We start from the raw sequence: 15,783 nt of genomic DNA, 5'->3' as shown, positions 1-15,783 counted from the left end.
TGTTGTTTTTGTTACTTATAAGTACGATCTATTCGTTTCACTTGACCGCCATTTACAAGTTGTAATGACTAGTTAAGATAAAGTGATAATTAGGTCTGATTGTCATTTACATTGAAATGTAAATGTAGTGCGCATGTGCGATAAAAACGAGCCAATCGTATAAAACTACCCTCCTTTGTGTTAAGATTTTAAAATAAAGGACTGTCTAGAGATTACCTTTATTTTCATATCCATCGATTTCTATGTAGGTTGCTCTCATTGTTGTTTTGCATATATCAACATCGGAGTTTAGTTGTGTCGTTCGAGTTGAAACGGAATGAATATTTAATTATTCATCCGCCACGTGGCTGAACGGAAACCTTGCACGTGCTATCAATTATTGGAATGATAGAAAAAAAAACTTGGCTAGAATTATCGAAGCTTACCCTTAACGGGAGGAGTAGCCGGCTATAAAATGAATAGAGAATAGTAAACGCAACCCCTGTGTTCATAAATACTTTCGTTAAGAATTTTATATGCGTGTGTTTTACAAAATCACGTTTTGTATTCAAGGTTGCCTTTATTTTCAAGGTTATGATAAACGCTCTATGTCTTTTCAATATATTAAATGCAATAGTGAATAATATTACGTTTTATTACTGTTCTCATAATAAAATTAAAAAAAAAACTAGTTAAAAATGCTCGTAGTTTAAAGGTAGGTAATTAACTAGGGAATTTCTATCAAACAATAAAACTGTAAAAATAAAACTAGGAAAATAAACAACGGTAGCATACTATAAATTAAAATTTGTACGTAATAAAAATGGTACAAGTTGTAAATATTTGTTTTAAACGTCCCTCAGTATATTTCCTCTGTCGTTGTAACGCTTTCGCATGTGATAGTCTTATCAAAGTGTTAAAGTTCAAATATTCGGTCTGTATTTTTCAATGAATGTTATTCACATTATGATAATGCATCGCATTATTTATTGAACCTATACACTTCCTTTATTATTCGCATTCACAATCACACATTAAAGATCGAAACGCAATTTATAACGTAAACCCGAAACGTATTCCTTTACATGAGTTAAAGCTACGTAATAGTACTCTAAACTGAACAATTTCATCACCGTATCAAACATAATGGACATACATACATATCAACATATTAATTACATCACATATTAAGACTATTCGGTCGTGCTATACCATCCCTTTTATAAAAGGGATCGAAAGCAAGATGTAATTTAATCTTACTAATATTATCAAACATAAAGTTTAGATGGATGGATTTTTGTTAGAGTTTGCCGACTAAACGGCTAAAAGGGTTTCGATGTAATTTGGCATAGAAGTTGAGCATAGTTTAGAATAACACGAATGCTACTTACTTTTTTAAATTTAATTCCACACAGACAGAGACGCGGGCAAAAGCTTGTACATTAAAAAACAAAGACTAACAAAATGGATGTAAATATTTACAATATGTAGACTAATGTATCCTGTATAATGCCTTACGCTCTTCCTAACCTTTAATTCACAAATGTTTGATCCGGAGTCCTAATTTACGCCCTCCCTTCCTTTTCATCCCCTTTGTACAAGCTATGGATGCTAAGGGGAAGTGAATTTAGGAGGATCGCATTAGTAGGAGATTATCTTTCTGTCCGTCTTCTGTTGATTAAAGGGAGCTCGTCTGCAAATACGGATGTTTTTGGACAGCCGCTTTTTTATGGAATTTCGTTTAACGCGTACTCCTTTGTCAAACTTGTATTATGAAAATGACTATTGAATTATTCAAACGCTTGTTAAACAGTATTTTGTTATTGAATTATTTAGCGACATGTGACTGAAATGAAAGGAAATGAGCTTGACATGCGCCCGCCGTAACTGCTGTTCTTATTTCCGTAATTCCGCTGTTTAAATCATTTTAAACGATCTCGCCATGTGCAATGGTTATTCTACCGAAACAGTGTACCATTTCACTTAATTTGTATTTAGATTTTATTCCTATTATACCCATTTATTTGAAAATTGAGTTATAAAACTATTAGGCTTTTTAATAGCAATATTCTAAGTTATTCAGTTTGAAAATTCAAATTGCTAGTTGTATCTTCTATTTTTAAGCCACGTATCTTGACCGATTTATTCCAAGTCACAATAGACTAAATTAAAAACTAAAATGATAACAAATTATTTATAAAACATGTAAAACTACGTAACGTAAAATTACGATCCACTAAAACTCGTTTAATTTTTGGTTCATTGACATTTTCTCAAAATTACGATAAAACTATTTACATAAAAGTGATTTTGTGAAGCGGTTTTTGATTTGATTTACGATATTTTGACAGAACTTGAATCGTTGAGGAGCGCATTATATGACAGTTTTTTCTTTTTTTTTGGTTGGTAAAAAAAATAAAGTTCGATAGACAAATGTTAGTAATTTATTGATCGTTTTAATCGAAGTGACAAAGTGCAAACGCTCATTTTATTGAACATATTAGTATAGATAAACACTGTAATTTGCAAGAGACATGTAAATAGAGGAATATACAACTTAAAATTTACGGACAATTAACTAGTATTAGACAACTTATTTAATTGATACTGTCGCTTTTAACTCAGAGCAATGCTTCTCGTCAAGACTCAAGTTACGCGCCAATCTATCCATACTTCTAGTGACATTGACAGCTGTCAGCTAGCGACGTGCCGTTTATGCCGATAATCTAGAGTTGCGCCAATTCTATAGCACGGTACTAATTTTATTCCTAACACTAGATAATATAAACCTGTATTCTTAATAAGTTATTCAAAGGTTTCCAGATAATCTATAAATAATGTTCTATAGTGATTTTGAACCAGATTCAACGACTGTAAGATATTTTAAGGCCATTCTAGATTATAAATGTAAGTATTATAATGAAATCCTTACCTTTTAATACTTGTAAACACCGAATGGCTTTATTTAAATACAATTTAACAGCCTTACAAATAAACGCAATAAGTTACATTTAGGAATAAACTCAGTATAAGCAAGTATTAGTACAAATTTTGCTTATAATCAGTTTATTCCTAAGTTTAACTTTATACCGCGTATAAGGCTCACCTCATTAATGAAAGCTTCTTGATTAGCTTACCTAAGAACAAATCATAGCAAAATAATAATAATTTTGTATTGAATTAGTCGAATTATTCCATTACATGATCGTTACTTTGCGTAAGAAAGTTTGATAAGAAAATATTACTAAGTATACGCATTTTAATACAAAGTCTTTGTTCAAATATTATATAATTAATGACGTAAAATATGTTAATCGTAGAATTGCGAGAGATCGAGTTTTATCTCTAATACTTACGCATACATAGTAAATTATGTTCTAACACGCGTGAACAAAGACAATGTTCACTCAGTTCAAAGATTAAAGTCGTTACATTATCTTATTTACAGTGAAAACCTCTTCAGTTCAACTTTGATGAGTCATTAGAAAAATTACAATGTTAGTGCACATGCAGCTGCGACTCGTAATTTGTGACGACTATATGAAACACGTAATTCATGATAACCCGAAGTTTATTGCGTCTATATCGCGAAAAATCTCGGAATAAATTCTAGACGAGAAAATAACTAAGTAACAATGTGTTTTCACTATTTCTTTTTATTATACAACGTCAGAAGATCAATTTACTTAGTTATTCTAGTGAACTAAGCAAATCAAATAGGTAGTTTCATTTTGAGACAAGAACGTGCATATGGTGTGTGTGGTTAGACCGTGAGATCTTTTTATTTATTTAATTCGAAACAAATTTCTACAAATTAAAATCAAACCGTAACATATGCCACCGTGACTTTTGGCGTACGCTGGAGTTAATTTAGAGTAACTTTTTGTACAATCTGTGTTGATCGCCAGATGTCGCTCCACTCGCATGCCGTATGGCGGCGCCGCAGCAGAGTTTGGTGCAATTTCTCTGTCTACTATCTCCCTTGATATGTCGGCTCTGGGAAACATGGTTTGGCCTTGTTTCGTTTTTTGCAGGGTCATTGTAAATTCGAAGTGTTTCTCTTAAGGATTTCGATGGCTTCTTATAATTTTACAACCTAATAGCCTTCTTAGCATTAAGTGATTTAATACAATTTGCTTACTTAACCTATTTGAAAATTTATTTTTTCAATTTCTCTATACGCGTTGTCTGATGTAATTACAATACACGGTAGAGCAAAGATAAATTTGGTCACATTGACTACAGGTAAAACGACTTTTTTGCCATGATACTATTTTTGATGCCGTGATCAAATATTATTATTTCTTTAGCCCGGACCATTAGGGTGCTCGCATAAGACGTGCAGATTATGAAAGCGGTTCTAATCTTTGAACACGTGGATCGTAGACGAAGCGACCTATGCGTTGAAAAAGTGCTTATTCAGTTTTGTTCGTTATGTTCGGTAGTACCCTAAAGGCGAAGTCCGTTTTTTGCCCGTTCCCATGAACCCTGTGACAATGGAAGCGACCTCGCTGAAAGACTCCACAGAACAGATCCACGCAAGAATAAATATTATACAACAATAGGGTAGCTTCTTTGACTTTACCTTGCGTGTAGCTCGCTTAGATGTGTTTGATACTTGTGTTTTTTTTTTACTTAACGATAGTCGAAAAATTTACTCAAAACAATAAATGTACCTACTATATCCAATATTTGGATTACTTCAATAATTACTCGGAATATGAAAACCAATATATTTTGATAGGTTATATTTAAAACGGCATTATTAAATCTTAATATCTTCAACACAAATTTTTAATTTAAAATTTTACTTATTAATATAAAATTAGACAAGTATCAAAACTATTATACTAGACTTGGGCGCAAGACAACAAAAGCCATAGCGGGCCGTAACGGATTTTTTCCTTGAGTTTATCGATCAGGATTCCTTCCTAGTCAGGCACTGCAATAGATTTTGTCATGGTAAACAGTCGGCTTTCTCACGAATATCCTTACGTGGCCCACTTTCTTTTAATAAAGCTTATATTTCAAATATTATTATTTTGGATTTGTTAGAATCGTTAGGCAAGCTACGAAAGATTATGAGTAACTTAGTAAGTATTTTTAACATATAACTAAACATCTGACTTCATTTTTAGTTTATTCAATCATTTATAAGTAAAAAACATGATATTTACACAAAAACATTATGTAAAAAACAATATTTTTTTATTAAAACATTAAATAACATTGATTCAAGATAAACTTTGTTTCAAACCACCCGTGTTTTTCAAAGGTTAAGTACTCGTAAAGTATCTTAGATAAAACTAAATAGTTTACTCTTCATGCTCCTAACCCTAACATAAAGATAAGAATCCTGAAGTGTCCTAACATGCGGGATTATATTTTCTATACATTATATGGGACTTCGATCATTAGAGCGTTTATAGCAGATTAAAAAGAAATTATGGTACCTACTTTTATCTACATATATTAATATTACAAAGAGGATTTGTATTTTTGTATATATTGAAATAACCCAAACACTACTGGGCATATTTTAATTTTTTTTACCGTTTGAAAGGTAATTTATCTGTGAGTACCATAGGCAAAACAGCTGAACGGATTCCGACTAAATTTGGCAAAGATGTAGAGGTTAGTCTGAAAGAACAACTAGGCCACTTTCTTTTGTACTTTTTTAATTTCTCGCGAACGGAGTCACTTGCGAAACCCAGTTAAATATGTATACGATACTAGAACTTAGAATATATTCTAGTAGACAAAACATCTGAGATCAAATCGATAAACACGAACACTCATTTGTTCCATTTTTAAAATTGCGTCAAATTATTTTTTTATTTCAAAGGTGCGTTGTGTATACTGCCAGCTCACGTGTATTGAAATCTTTAATCACTAGTAACAGCGCCTGACGAATGAACCGGAAAATATTTAAATGGAAGCCGAAATACCGTGCAATGCGTTTACTCCCTAAAATATTATGATATGGTAACACAAGAAAAAAATATACGAAAAAATCAAATTCCTCCAGCACCCGGAAAGATCACGGGTACACGTAAGAAATAATATTTTGCCTACTTTGAAATATTTGACATTCCGTGTATAGTGGAATGCAAAATATTTTTACTAATTAGACTTCAACCGTAAAATTAAATCACAAGAGTAGGACAAAAATAAAGTATAAATAAACACGTTATTAACTTTAAATACAATATAAAAATATATATGTACATTTTAAAAGGTAACAAATCCCTTTTATGGCTCTTTTATCTTTCACGCAATTTTATTTTTTAAGTTTTTTATTTTCACTTGCTAATTTTAAGAAATAATAAACTAATCTCGATGATTAGATCGAAATATTTGCATGAAAATTAAAACAAGTTCCTTTACTATGAATAGCGACTGAGTCTAAAATTTAAATGACCCGTTTTGAGCCAATCACCAAGGGCTTATTTGAGAGCATTTTTTGTTGCGCAGTAACAGCACCGCATTATAATCACAATAGCTTTGCCGCTAACCGTTAACGTACTTCATTTTGGGACGATGCATTCAGTTCGCTTAAATTTAATCTTTAGTTTAACAATTACAGCATTATCTTATTAGTAGAAACTAAACTAGTAATTATTTTATTTTAATTTTGCCTTTTAAATCGAAAGTAATTCTGATTTCAATATCTTTAAGTATTCGTAAGTTCAGTTTTTTATCGAAACTCCTTTAAAGTTAACCGAGTTACTAAATATTGTGGGACTTGCCCCATCGCTTAACGCTAAAGCGGTTAATAGGTTATTTCAGATTATAATTCTGTCGGATAAGTGGTTGCATACAAAATAAGGTCAATTAATTCAACGTACACGATTCCATTGCTTATTTTAGTTTATAACTTGAAGACCGTTAGCTAACAAAAAATGTCAAAGAATAGTTCAAACTGTAGAAATAAAATAAAACGTCCAATTATCTTGAAATAAATTATAATAATTTTATTGTTCTAAATTATCTACATACTAACATCACATAATTTATAGTTAAAGGCACTGTAAGATAAAAATTACTATTTTTTAAACTATTATGGTGCCTAATCGAAATGTTTTCGACACAATTTCAAATTATAAATTAAGATACATTATCAATATTTTACAAAAATCAACTATACTATGATAAAAAATCTATAAATTCATTATCTGAATCTTATATTTAATATCTAATGTAGTGTTGTTTATAAGGTATCTCTAAAAATGTAATATAACAATTAGAATGTATTTAGAACTAACTGCCAGGAGCGCTAAGGCTTTATTACACGGAGTGACCGTTACAACACACCTTGCGCCCGCTCCATACATTGCTTTGGGAACAGCTGTATGTTACGTTTTATTACACGCTATTTCTATACAAGATAAATTACGTTACTTTATATTATTATTTAAGCTAGTTCTTAGTTTTAGACATAGGACGGCTTTGTCTGGTTTTCTCTTGCCACCATTTTAATGTTTCTTCAAACTGTTCTCTATCTTCGGGTGTTACTTGAATTTCTGGAAGCTCTTTCTTAAGCTCAACTTCATTGTATGGTTGATTTTCCAGAAACGCATGGTCTTCTTCTTTAAATTTATATTGGTTTTGTGATAGAATTAAATCTGGATTTATGGCTTCTAGTGGCAATTCAGTCTCGTTTTCAAAATCTGGTTGCATTTGCTGATGCATTGATTGTGCGTATTTGACTTCGAAATCACTGTCATGTAATGCTACTTCTGTTTCACTGCAGTAATTCTGTTCTGGTATAACTGAAAACTGTTCCGCTGAATTTGGAAAGGGGAAATGACTATCTATGATAGGCGCATTTCCTTCTTCATGTCCCAAGAGATCTGAAGATGGAGTCAATGGTTGACCAACACATTCTTCTTCATCGTACAATTGGGGCGTAGCAACAAGGTGAAATTGTTCTGACGATGGCATTTCCATATAAGAATGTTGGTGTAATTGAAGTGAGCCATCCAAATCGTCCTCATCAATATCGTCATCGTCAATTGCTGGCGAGTTCAAGGAGAAATAACTTCTTTCTTGACTGTTTTCTCGAGGTGACGAAGAGGCCGGAGATGGGAAAGATTCCATTGACGGCCTAGACATATTTTCTTTATCATGTCCAATGTTCAGTAAACTTTCTAGGTTTCGTATATATTCCACGGCCATACGTAAGGTTTCAACTTTGCTCAGTTTTTTATTAGGTCCACGATTGGAATTAGCATTTTCAAAAGCCGCCGCAACTTCGTCTGGTATGTGTCGGCGCAGGGCGGCAAATCCGTCGTTAACTTGTCGCACTCTGTTTCTTTCCCGCGCATTTCGTCGAGCCACAGCGAGTGGAGTTGGGGCTTTAGTTGTATCCTCGGGTAAGTTTTCACGAAACCGCGGTCTCTTTGCTAGATTAGAATGCACGGAATCAGTTGCACGCACTAACGACGACACTGAAATGGTGTTAGGAGATGTTATCTTGTGTTTTTTTCTTACGATAATAATTTCACCTATGTTCGGATTGGCGTCATTATTCGAGATGTTCACAGCATTATTCACGGATTCTTGAAGCACCTGCGCTTTGCCGAGCGGCGAGTTACGAAACACTACGACTCCGATGGAACTCATTTCAGCGGTGAGTTGCCGATTTCACATGTTACTTTTGTTTGAACAACTATTAGTTCCGGGTTGGTGTTTTGATGAAGTCACGTACCGTTATGGAAACCGTTTAGAGGTGGTTGTATGATGAGGAATGTTGAGATGGCGTCAGGGCGCCGGCCACCGCGAGAATGGCGCGTGCCGCGCGGGCGCACCTGGGGTGGCCCGCGGGGGGATCAACAGGGGTAGGTACTTACGTTTGCTAGTTGCACACATGCTCTTTCAAAGGGCGGCATAAACTAGTGATGTGACTTAGCATTTAGTAAAAATATCGACAAATATGCCACTTTTTACAGTCAATCTATATCTATTGGAAGTTTATCGAGGAATGATTAACAAATACTAATCATTTACCTATTGACATTTGGTAAATGTTTATGTTTATATGTAATATGTTTATGTTTATATGTTTAAATATAACTAATAGGATTTTTCTTTTATTTCTAAAATAAATGACATTATGCAACCTTACTTTATCAAGTGTCTACTAATGTGTACTAAGGTCCATGAAATATATTACTACTCGATATGTCGACACGTCGATATAATGTTCCATCCCGCGACTAGTAAAGGACAATAATTTATAATGGGGTGGCGCACCCAGCTGCCGCGTATGTGTGAAGGTACTATAGCACTCACACACGTACACTATCAGATGAAATTGGTATACACGTGTGAGGTAACGGGGATAAAACCGTTTCGTTTAATGGAATCCTGCGCCGGCGCAGGGGGTTGAAACAGAATTTTGTTCCTATAGATGCAATAACTACATCATATTTCGTTTTATCGTAACATCAGGCTCGAAGCGTTAATGAAAATAAATATTGATTGTATAGCATAAATTGTTTCATTTTTGTATGAAGAGATAATATTTATACGGGTTATTTTTAAATATAAGTCTTATTGCTAATTACTGCAAACATGCAATAACCTATTTTATGACATAACAATCTTGATTTTATTTATCCTAGCTAAAATTTAAATTCCTGCTATAATTTGCTGTTTTTAATTGTTTGTTTGCGTGACACACGTGTACATTAGCTAGTTGCATTTGTGTGTGTTCACCTACGCCAGCTGTCTTTAGCTGTTTTTATCTTTTGTGTTATGGCACGCGCCACATTTCTATGACCATTGTGACCTATCATGAAAATTACATTGGTATGCCATAATAGACTTTATAACGTTAGTTCAGAATTCATAATTATTCAGCTCTGAAATGAGATATCGCAATTTTTAGTTCTGTTTATCAAAGAAAGGGGATGATAACTTTTCGATAATAGCGTTTTTAGATGACCGTGTATGTTTAGCGAGTGATGTCTAGACTTCGAGGGTCCAAGTTCAATATAAGGTTGAAATGATACATAAATTATTAAATTATAACACTTTTTCTAAACTTTTTTAATTTTTACGACTATGAAGTTCTTTACTATTCAAAAGTAACAGGCGCTCAATCATTATCAATTATAATGCCTAAAATTACTCCCCAGTTAAATTATTATCAAAATACTCATATAGGTCGATGTGATTAGATTGCTTAAGTTATACTTTCCATACACATTATATAGTTATCTTGTTATTAAGAAATATAATGCTAAAACGATTTAAAATATCTCCAAAGTCTTGTAACAAAACCCTAACTCGGGAGTTAGCGTCGGTATTGAATCCTCATAATACTCAGAGTGCATCCTGTAACATAAGCGTTGTTTTTTCGCCGGCAATCCGCGTAAGGTGAGGCTCACCATCTTGCGAACATGTGCGTCTGCATGTCACGGTAGGCTATACTGAGAGCTAAATTTAGTTCGCCCATATGTTGGACCAAAAGGGGAACGTGTAACAAATCTGTGCACAGGTTTCGAGAAACGTCTGAGTGCGGTTAATGTGTTTATTTTTCTGCTCAAGTGTAAGACCCCTTTTATTTTCATTTGAATAACATTACTTTATATTACCTTAGAACATACAGTTTCCATGCTTAAAATTTAACAAATATCTAAAAAAAGTAGTCAGTTTTACATTCGGCTCTTTAGTATGTTTACTATGAGGCAGACTTTACTTTCTCAATGGAAATCGTATTAATATTGTAAATACTAAAAGATTAGATGGATGAATGGATGGATGTTTGTTAGAGTTTGTAGCCTAAATGGCTGAACAATCTCGATAAAATTTGACATTGATGTAGAGGGTAATCTGGAAGAACACATAAGCTACTTTCTTTGTTTCTTTATTAATTCCAAGCGGACGGACTCGAGGGCGAAAGTTAGTAATAATATGATATCTTTAATGTTAAAAATCTGAAATATCGTATAAACATAAAATATCAAATATTGTAAGGTATGATTGTGAACAATCCAAAACCTGTACATTCAATATTCAACAGCTGTGTTTTGAAAAGATTCGACCGAATTACCCCACTATAACCTATCTCAATGCAGGTCGCCTTGAAATAGCTAGCCTATAGGAATTCATAAACCCAGACGGTTTATTATTCCTTAATAGAGCACGAATAAAAGGGAACCTTCAACTTGAAAATTAAATAAGCTAAGGTCACCGGTATAAAGAATCCGAGACTTGCATCTAGACGACTAGACCAAGCTTCTATAGACGCTTGGGGGAAGTTATAAAGGTATTATATCCGGTCGTTCGCGTATTGAGCTTTATGAATATGCACATAATAGAGTATTATAAATATTTATTTAGACCATAGCAACTGTTAGGAGCGTCCGTCGGTGGCTCAGTGGTTTGAACACTTGACTTCTAATCTACAGGTCTTGGGTTCGAATCCTGCCATGTACCAATGTGATTTTCGATTTTTCGAATTTTCATATGTACATAATTTAACCGACGGTCTTACGGTGAAGGAAAACATCGTGATGCAACCTGCACATATCGGCGAAGAAATTCAAATATATGTGTGAAGTCAACCAACCCGCACTTGGCCAGCGTGGTTGACTATAGCCTAGTCACCCCTTATTAGAGTAGGCTCCGAGCCCCTCGTATAGTGTACTGGTACGTATAGTGAGCTGGTGATAATGATAGCAACTGTTGATTTCCTTGTTGCTATGTCAATTTAGTGTAGATAAATTGTTATGCTTCAAATGAAGTTTCCGATTGTACACGACTTGATTTGCGTGCCGGAGGCCTGGTTTTCGTCCCTTTCCATTCCCATCTGTTCCTGGACATACTGTGGTAATATGTAATACTCATAAAACATAATCAAAACATTAGTTTCCTTTACAGTTTTCTAACACAAAGGAAATGTTAGTAATGTAATTGGATCATAATGACATAATCAATTGGATAATGTCGGCTTTGTAATATTACTTTTTTAATTCGTTTCTCTTTAATTAAATAATTGCTATTATATATCATCAGCGACAAATTAATACGCAAACCTCATAAATATTTATTAATTTTGCATTTCCAGAGTTCAATATTTCGTACAAAAAGAAATCAAAGCTCGCCTTATTGGAAAAAAATCTCAAATCTCTCATTCACAGCCATTCGCAAAAAAATGTTCCACATTCCCTTTCAATATCAATGTCTGGACAGAAAATAACAATAATTACAAGCAGTGTGCTCATTGAACAATTCGCTGCGCGTACAAAACGCTTTTCAATGTATTGTTTCTCTCCAGACGGGAGACTCAGAAACTTGCCCCTTCCTTCGGGACCTCCGAATGAGCTGCATTCGTTTTCAATGAACTTCTTATGCCCGCTACCACAATATTTTTAAACCTTACCATACTTTCCGTCATTCAATAATCACCCTAATAGCATACGTAATAAGATTAAGGCAAAAAGTAGTTGTTTGCATTGCTTATATTTGCTATTACAAGATCGAGTTCTTTTTGGTTTCATTCAATTTAGGTTCACAAGCTTCTTAAAAGCAAACCGTTACATAGAAATCACATTTACACTGCTTCAATGCATTATTTAACTGTCGAAATGTAAAAGCAACGAGTTGCAATTCTTTAAATCTACAGCGACAATTCTCACAGGCAATATACTTGTTTAGTTAATAAGGAATTAATAATTTATTTCTTCATTAAATTTTAATTACAATTTAACAGTCGATTCCATTACAATCACAGACTTAAATATGAGCAGATGTTTAAGCTTTCAGATATCTGGACAAACGCATTTTCTTATCTTTTCTCTCTAAAGTAATTTTAATATGTGTAAATGAGACAGAAATAAAAATAGGGGTTGCGAGTGTAGTCACGTGATCTCTCCCTACGGCGCACCTACACATACAAACTCAAACCCTCGATCTTTTTATTGATTGGGAAGTGAAATCCGTGCAATCATTTTTGTATATATTATAAGACGGAATTAATAGTAAAATTAACATTATGCGTGAAACTTGTTAGTGATAAAGATGGCATAATTTGCGATTTGCATTTGATTTTATAATTCATTTAATTCAGTCCAATTGACGTCTGCGGAATTAAGATATTTCACTCCAATTAGCTTCGCAAAGTGATAGCTATGGTAGTCGAAGATTAGTGATCTTTTTCACTAACCATTGCTAAAATTTAAGGGTCCTTTTAGCATCATTTAAACAGGCTCTAAATAGTTTAATTTCACCTACGTATGGGTGTTCATAATTTTACTTAGAGGCTCGGTGGTGTAAACATCTGACTTCAAATCACATAGAAGCTATTAAAATTAAAAATCTCCTATGAATCTAAAAATACTGTAATGGTTTTTTAAAATGCGGCATTAACTACGTTTTAAGATGCTTAAAAATTGCACTTCCTCTGTCTGTTTACCAAAAATGTGCGTCATTAAGATATCCGTTATAAAAACTGTTCTGTTGCTATTAACACATTATGAGGGACGACTAAATGATATCATCAACTTATTGGCCTCATACAATTGGAAACGTGCACAAGAAAAACAAACTCTGGACTCGGATATCGAATTACGCTACTTAGACTGTCGTCGGCCGCCACCCACTACGGGCGTTTTTGTATATTTTTTTACTAAATCTTTTTAAACAACCAAATAGATTTCCTGTTACAAAAACAAACAACGTTTATTGACTACCGAAATGTCATTTTTTAAACGATGCCTCGTTTCGAATGAGTGATGTGTTTAGAATGACTCTCGACCTCGGACGGTTCCGACGGAAATTCATATCTCATGTTCTCATTTATGAATATTTTATACTACTTTAGAATTGTTAAAAATATTTCTGGATATTTGAAATATCTGAGTAAATTAATCACAAAAACATTTGTCACCAAAGCTGGAATTTAGTTCGCTACTTTGTTGATTAATTGCACAGGTTATTTAATGTCAGAAAGGGTCACTTACATACTTAAACTTTGCGTGAACAATGTATAACTTTGTCGCGTCCGAGGGACATTCTTTTAATCCACACTAGCTGTTGTTCGTGACTTCATCCGCGTGAAATTGAAGAAATAATAAAAAAGATTGCATCTGTTAGTCAGTGATAACGTAACTTTTAAATGGTGAAGATTTTTGAATTCTCCCCGTACTTCTTGAGTTATATCAATACGTAGATGATATCATCATCCTTATTTCGTTTTATTTTTAAATCACTTGAATTTCTAAACTAAAAGATTATTATTTTATCTGTTCATCAATGCGGGGCGCTTGTAGCAAATATATCATGTTTTATACAATTTCACGAATGGCCGATTTGGCTGACGGTGCGTAGGCAGCGATGGTAATCGATCACCTTCTGTTGCTTTTGTTTTCACGATTCGCTGATGATTATTAAAAAATATCAGTCGTATTCAATTCGTTGCTTTGTCTTGGACTATAACGAATTATTTCGAGGGTATTTTGTACAAAAACACCTTCGAAATATGTCGGTGAAATCTGTAATGTTACTGCGAGTTACAAAAATTGTATCAAGGTTCTTCGAATGAAAACGCATTTTGAATTTAGTACGTAATTAATTTTTATTATTATTACTGTTATTGTAATTGTTAATCTCTTGTTTTTCAATAAACATATTTCTATTCTATTTCTATTCTATTCTATTCTAATATAAAAAAATTACACTTTGTCTGGTAAACCTTGTCTAGTACTTGACAAAACTAATAAGTTTGGTAATACCGCTAGAGTAAATTAATATTTTAGATGTAAAGTTAAACAAATGTAACATTAAAGCTACTGTTCTACATTATTGGTCATTCATTTATCTTTAATTATTTGCTAGCCGATGATTGAATCGGAAATGACGTAGACGTTTAAACGTCCTTTTTGACGGGCAATGGCGACAAAAAACCCGGCCTACAACTAGGGCTACCGTGTCCATGATTTACGAGATATAAAATTTTGGAGATATTTTCAGCGGTGCAATTAAAATATCTAAAGAACCTTCTACACAGTGGGTGGTAGGCGACAGTTCTCACAAGCCTATTAAATATAATTTTATTTGTTTTTCTGTTTGTTGTTTTTTTGCTGGTTGCGGCGAAATGTACTTTGGTTTATTGTTATGGGTCTTCGGTGTCCTTTACCATGCTTTATGACATTTGTTTTTATAAAAAGTTCGTTTGTTTGTAGTTATTTAGAACAAGCGAAATTGTAATTAGTGTAGGAACATTTTGCACAAACTATTTGGTTGTGGACAAAACAATTTTGCTTCCCTTCTGGGCTATAAATATAACTTCAATTTATGTTATTAAAAAGTAATTTTATATGTTAGATTTAATTATTGTTAAATAGTAATATTAAAGATTATTATATTAATGTTTCTTTATTAATACCTAAAATGACAATTCTTATTATAGGATTGCGTTAACAATTAGTAATTAACGATAAATAACAGCTATCGCCTATTTCATAATTTAATCGGGTTGAGAGAACGTTATCTTAATATTTACGGCACATTCCGATCAAAAACTATACAGTTACAAAATTTATTATAATTTTAATAGGTTATAGTTTACGACCTCATTAAAGATAACAAGCTTATTATAGCCAGCGATTAATATGATTGTATTCAAAGAAACAACCCCTTCGAGTTGAGGATTGAAGATACATATGTCATCGATACATTGTCCCGATCATATCGTTAACACAACCACAGGTAAAAAATAACCTAACAAACGATTTGTGAAATGTCCTGTCAGCATGATCCGAACTTTATAGGTAGTAGGAATCAAAACTTTTTCTA

General features: G+C 33.2%; 1 protein-coding gene across 1 annotated transcript; it reads right to left on the bottom strand.

Annotated features, from left to right (window-relative positions):
• Positions 1-7,048: 7,048 nt before the first annotated feature.
• Positions 7,049-8,755, bottom strand: LOC106100498. Its single transcript, XM_013279364.1, has one exon. The coding sequence runs from the start codon at positions 8,602-8,604 to the stop codon at positions 7,399-7,401; it is 1,206 nt and encodes a 401-aa protein (XP_013134818.1). The 5' UTR covers positions 8,605-8,755; the 3' UTR covers positions 7,049-7,398.
• Positions 8,756-15,783: the final 7,028 nt, after the last annotated feature.

The sequence above is a fragment of the Papilio polytes genome, unplaced genomic scaffold, assembly GCF_000836215.1.
Source record: "Papilio polytes unplaced genomic scaffold, Ppol_1.0 DF824047.1, whole genome shotgun sequence".
NCBI lineage: Eukaryota > Metazoa > Arthropoda > Insecta > Lepidoptera > Papilionidae > Papilio > Papilio polytes.
The sequence above is the reverse complement of the archived record's forward strand: the minus strand, read 5'-3'. Positions and strand labels throughout refer to the sequence as shown.